Below are 6268 nucleotides of genomic sequence, written 5' to 3'. Positions count from 1 at the left end.
CTCTATGCTACTTTCTCCCCACCTCCACCCTCCTCTAGCTTATCTCTCCACACTTCAGGCTCTCTGCCTTTATTCCTGATGAAGGGCTTTTGCCCGAAACATCGATTTTACTGTTCCTCGGATGCTGCCTGAACTGCTGTGCTCTTCCAGCACCACTAATCCAGAATCTGGTTTCCAGCATCTGCAGTCATTGTTTTTACCTATACTCATAATGTACCGCACACAGGAAAGCAGAAAGTTCCTCGGCTTCATTTCTCCATAGATGTAAATTGTCCACATCTCACAGCCATATAACAAAGTATTAAGATCCGGACCTTATAAATAAATTATTAGCTTGGTTTGAAAGGTCAGCACAAGCCAGCAAAAACTGGTAGCTGTATTTCTCATGTGAATATTCAGTTCTGCATCAAGGAACTAATCTGTCACTGTAGACCTGAGGTAACAGGATTTCCACTGGGGGTGATATTTAGTGTAACCAGTGGTAGAGATGCATGACCTTGTGCTATTGCCACAGGTTTCTTCACACTAAAGGTCGGAGGAAAAAGTCACAGACGTCCCAGAATCAACGTCACAAATTACCTGGTCAATATCATAATGCTGTTTACAGGAGTTGGCTCTGTGCACATTGGCATTTCCATCATTAGAACAAGGAAGACATTGCAAAAGCACATCATTGGCTATCAAGCGCATTGTGATGTCCTGTAATAGCAAAAAATGCTATTTAAATGCAAGTCTTCTTTCTAATGGTGTCACGATTTTCAAGTTTTCCTTATTTGTATTAAAATTGCCAAGCTCAGCAAGAGAAACGTGCGAGCATTTGGACTGGGAGTTGTAAGTGTGTCTCTCCTGGAGATGGCCCTTATATTCGCCATTTTACCGGCCTGATGATTAAATGCATTGAATAGGGAGCTTTCCGAGTCTCTGTCAGGGAGTCGGACTAAAATTGGAACATGAGTCAGTCACAGTGGGCAATAGACAAGATCTACAGAGCAGGAGTGCTGACAGCATATGAACTGCCCATAAAACGTCAAAAATCTCCTCCTGACTTGTGGGACATGAATATAATAATGCCAGGGGAACCATACACAGGCTCCAGGGCCAACACCACCTTTTTGTGCCTCTGTTACCTTGGGAACATTGGACCATGTGACTCTTTTAATCTGCTTAATTGGATGAACAACAGAATATATAGCAGAGGCTGTGTTTCTTGTATGTGAATCCCATTAGAATGCATGGATGCGTTTTCAGACAGCTAATCCAGACTCCAGCAAATGCAAAGGCAAATTGAGCATATTTTCAACCCTCTGATTTACTGGAAGATTAGCCGCATGGGGCAAGAAATTCTGTGCCAGCTGGTTTTGAGGGCTGGTCTGTCCTATCAAGTTCAGGAAAATCGAGAATGATCATTGTAAGGCAGTATTTTGATGTAAATCAACAGCACAGAGTGGTAATAATTATCCATTTTGTAATGAGCTTATCATGAATAAAAAGGAAAATTAAGTGCTGGCATTGAAATAACACCCCCTCAGGGAAACTCTCAAAGAGCTCGACAGCAATTTAGTCATTCTTAAATTGTACTTAGCTTTGTACTGCAGTCAACGTGTAGCTATTCTGCACACAAGCTCCCACAGTCACATGGTAATGACAAAGCTGCTTTTGGTTTAAGGAAAAATGATTGGTCAGAATACTGTGGAGATATCCTCTGTTCTTTGAGTCACAGAGTTATACAAATGTATAGTATGGAAACAGTCCCTTCAGTCCAACTCATCCATGCTGACCAGATATCCTAAATTAATGTAGTCCCATTTGCCAGCATTTGGTCCATATCCCTCTAAACCATTCCTTTTATATACCCTTCCAGACACCTTTTAAGTATTGTAATTGTACTAGCCTCCACCACTTCTTCATTCCATACACACCACCACCCTCTGCATGAAAGAGTTGCCCCTGAGGTCCCTTTCAAATCTTTCCCCTCTCACCTGAAACCTATGCCCTCTAGTTTTAGACTCCCCCCACCCTGGGGAAATGACCTTGGATATTCAGTCTATCCACGCCCCTCATAATTTTATACATCTCTATAAAGTCACTCCTCAGCCTCTGATGCTCCAGGGAAAATAGACCCAGCCCATTTAGCCTCTCCCTATAGCTCAATCCTTCCATCCCTGGCAACATCCTTGTAAATCTTTTCTGAACTCTTTCAAGTTTCACAACATCCTTCTTCTTCTTCAGAAGTGCCTGGGAATCTTTTGTGTGAATCTCCAAGGTAAGACAGGGTTTCAGTTAAAACTTCCTCTAAAAGCAGGGTCCTACTGCAAAGCAGGATCCCCTTGGTGTTGCACTAGAGCATTACACTACATTTTCTTCACATAAAAAAAAAATTCTGGAGTGGAACATAACATGAGCATCGTTCTGATGCAGAGATGACAGTGCTATCATATGTACCCATTATGGCTATTGGCATTAAGGAGATTTCCTATTCTTTCCATTAAGATTTATAACATTTTTAGCGTTTTCTTGATATTCTATTCCATTTTCTGACTGAGAACTAAAGACTTTATTAAAGATTGTTGAACTAAATGTTGGAAAACGCATGGGGTTTACTGAAACCTGTTATTAAACTAAAATTGTTGCTTTTCTTGAGATAATAGGTTTTTTTGACCATATAAGATGACAAAGTTGAATGATTAGGTTCATATGCCTTGGCGGCTTGGGTTTGAACTTAGCGATAAAAAAATTTTGTGGAACTGATTTTCTAGCTTTTGTGTGCCAATTGGGTTTCTCGTGCATTCAGCTCAATGACACAAAGCAATTCAAAACAACTTTGATTCAAATACACAATACAGAGATACCTCAAGTATAACTAGTGTGAGAAATGGAAAAAAATATACCACTGATGTTAAGGAATGAAGCTGAGACTTTTGAACGGTGTCAATGGGGGTTTATTTTCAATCTGACCTAACTGGAGTTGTCATGTTTGCTAGTTACGTCGGAATGCAGTCTGACATTGCTTGGATTGCACTTACTCTTTTTTCAACAGTATTCTCCTCTGGGTCAGTTTGGCCATTGTTTTCTGTAAATTTGCAAATGTTGCTTTCAGAGTTTGAATCGTATCCTTGCTCTCTCTTAATCTAAACAAGAAAACAAAATGAGTAAAACAAAATTTGAAATGTTTTCTTGCATCTCACAGCACTTCCCAACACTATCTTCCCATCCAAGGGAAATTATTTAATTTGGGATTTGTTTCTAAAGTAATAGGTTTGCAAACCCTCTTAGAAGCGACCCATTCCTCAAGCAACAAATCTGTGACTTGCATGGTCTATATAGTTTAGCTTGATAAAATGTAATATAATAGACTTGGCACTAATGTTAAATTCATTGGAACAAAAAAGGTATAGCGGCAGCATGGATTTGAAATTAGCTGATGAGGGAAAACAGCAAGTCATGGTATTGGCTTTGGACTGGGGTAACAGTCTTGAGGGGTCAAATTTCTGAGCATTGCTTTCTTTGATACATATTAATGATGTGAACTTTGGGTGACTGGACACAATTTCAAAATCTATGGATGTTGCAATCCTTGAAAGTACAGTAGCGCCTCGACATACGAACGACCCCGTTTCCGAACAAATCGGTTTACGAACAGGATTGTACGTAAAATTTTGCTTCAACGTACATATGAAATGCAAGGTACGAACGAAGGTACGAATGCAAAAAGCCCATGTGCGACCACGTGGTTTCATTGTTCTGCGCTTGTTGAACGCAAAAGCTCTCGGGCCCCACGTGATCTCATTCAGTTCGTCTTTGGCGCGTGCGCTGTGAACAGCGTTCGTTGCTACGTCCAAGCATTCTTATGCTATCCAAACAATGGGAAAAATTGATTCAGTTCGCAAACTGATTCCCGGAATGGATTAAGTTCGTAAGTCGAGGCGCTACTGTATTGTAAACTGTGAAGGAAGTTGTGGTAGACTTTAAGAAGATAGAATCCAACTAGGCTAATGGGGAGACATGTGACAGATGAAATATAATGCAATAAATGTGTGAATTATAAACTTAATAATTTAATGTGCAAAGTGAAACAGCTAGGTTGGAACACAGTGAGCCAATTTAAAATAAAGGATACAATTCCAAAGTGGGCTCCTGGATAGAAAATCCTAGAGGTATACGAGCACAAATAGGTAAGGATTTGAGGGCAGGTGGAGAAAGTCATTCAAAGGATATGTGGTCCTGGAGTTTATAAATAGACATATAAAATACAAAAGCAAGGAAGCTATGGTGAGCCATGATAAAATACTGATTTGGCTTCAAATGGAGTATTGGCTTGGACTTTCTGATGACAAGTAGTATAGGTGGGAGTTGTGTTTCAGGATACTATGGAATTCCCAATGGAGCAGACTTCAAGGGAACTGTTTGGAAAGTTGAACACTCCGATGGGCAGTTCTTTTACATCTGGAACTTCCCTAAAGTATCCTTTTAAAATTGGATAATTTGGAGGATTTCACTACATTCAAGCAAATAGGTACCCAGGAAAAGTTAGACAATTACCGACCAAGTCTAACTCCTGGATATCTATTAATTCCCAACCTACCACACAGCCTGTGCTATACCTTGTATCCCAGGGCCCAGATCTGACAACCTCCCTCTCCGCAGGGGCCCAAAAAACCCCTTTCCCCATGGTCCTTACACCTCCCTCACCCTTTGACAACAACCCCCTACAACTGTCCCTGATAACACCCTTCCCCGCAAGACCCAAAACCATTTACTTCCCAAGGCTGGAGTCAGCCCATCCCCCCAAGAACCATGGGACCCAACACCCTCCACATCCATTTGATCAGATCCCACCCATCCCCAACCCACTCTGAAGTGGGTTATTTGGTCCCTCCCCACTTTGTTGCCTTGAATCCTATGCACTTGGCACCTATCCCCTACCAAACTAGCACACTACCCAGCTCGCACTCTACCCTCCAGCCACATGGAAATCTTACCAACCCAGCATCCTAGTCACTGGACACTCTGGCACCTTAGTCTCATAGCACCCTCACCTCACACTGATGTGCTTAGCCCTTCAAAGGAGCTGTTGAAGTGACTGTGTGTGATGCTGGACATTTACATCACAGAATATGGCAAATGACGGTTATAAAAAAGGGAACCCGGTTTGACTTCTGCTGACCCTCCTGCACCATGAGGGGATCTGTCAGATTTAAAGATCCTCAGCATTTCTGAAGGAACCTTGATTTGAATGCCCTGTCACAAATGATGACCTTTTAGAATGAAACGGTAGACTACGGTAGTAGTGTGATTGTCCTCAGAAAGTCCAGCCTATTTTGTCCAGACTGGACACTACATTTTAGGAAGGCTATGAAGTCTGCATAATGTGTGGATAATGGATTTGTAGGGATGACTCCAGTGATAATAAAATTCATTCTGTGGATAACTGTCGATGTTCGTCTTAGAGATGAGATGTTTGAAAGGAGATTTGATAGAGCTGTTCAAAATCATGAAAATATCTGGACAGTGCAGATGGAGAGAAACTATTCCTGTTGGTGGAAGGAGAACAGGAGGACAGAGATTCAGCTGAATAACAAAAGAACACCAGGTGAAACACGGGTACAACATCTTTTCTAATGCACCGAGTGCTTACAATCCAGAATGCACAGCCTAAAAAAGCATATTAAAGAATTTCAAAATGGGAATTGGATAAGGAAACGAGGAGAAAACAGATCATTTTTCACAAAGGTTCCTTAGACAGCACCTTGCAGACCCATAATCGCTGTCATCTTGAATGACAAACCATAGGGACACCAGTTTCTTTGCACACCATACACCATTGTACCTCGGAAACATATTGTCATCCCCTCATTGTCTCTGCATCAAAATCCTGGAACTCCCTCCCCAGAATATTGTTGGTGTACCTACTCCAAATTGGTTACAGTGTTTTAAGAGGGCACCTCACCACCATGAAAGAGCAATTAGAACAGACAATAAATGCTAGCCCATCCAACGAAATCCAAGTCCTAGAATTAATAGTGTTAAAAATTACAAGCTGAAAAATGTGTTGCTGGAAAAGCGCAACAGGTCAGGCAGCATCCAAGGAGCAGGAGAATCGACGTTTCGGGCATAAGCCCTTCTTCAGGAATGAGGAGGGTGTGCCAATCAGGCTGAAATAAAAGGTAGGGAGGAGGGACATGGGGGAGGGGCGTTGGGAATGCGATGGGTGGAAGGAGGTTACGGTGAGGGTGATAGGCCGGAGAGGGGGTGGGGACGGAGAGGTCGA

At 41.9% G+C, this 6268-nt stretch overlaps 1 protein-coding gene across 1 annotated transcript in view; it reads right to left on the bottom strand.

Annotated features, from left to right (window-relative positions):
- Positions 1 to 6268, bottom strand: part of LOC122564417 — an 84329-nt gene that overhangs the window by 11266 nt on the left and 66795 nt on the right. Inside the window, exon 15 of the mRNA XM_043719253.1 lies at positions 3024 to 3128. Within this exon, the coding sequence (XP_043575188.1) occupies positions 3024 to 3128 (105 nt within the window). The remainder of the gene's footprint in view (positions 1 to 3023; positions 3129 to 6268) is intronic.

This window comes from Chiloscyllium plagiosum, chromosome 29 (genome assembly GCF_004010195.1).
Source record: "Chiloscyllium plagiosum isolate BGI_BamShark_2017 chromosome 29, ASM401019v2, whole genome shotgun sequence".
Classification (NCBI taxonomy): Eukaryota; Metazoa; Chordata; class Chondrichthyes; order Orectolobiformes; family Hemiscylliidae; genus Chiloscyllium; species Chiloscyllium plagiosum.
Note: the sequence above shows the minus strand (reverse complement) of the source record. Positions and strands in the feature narration are given on the sequence as shown.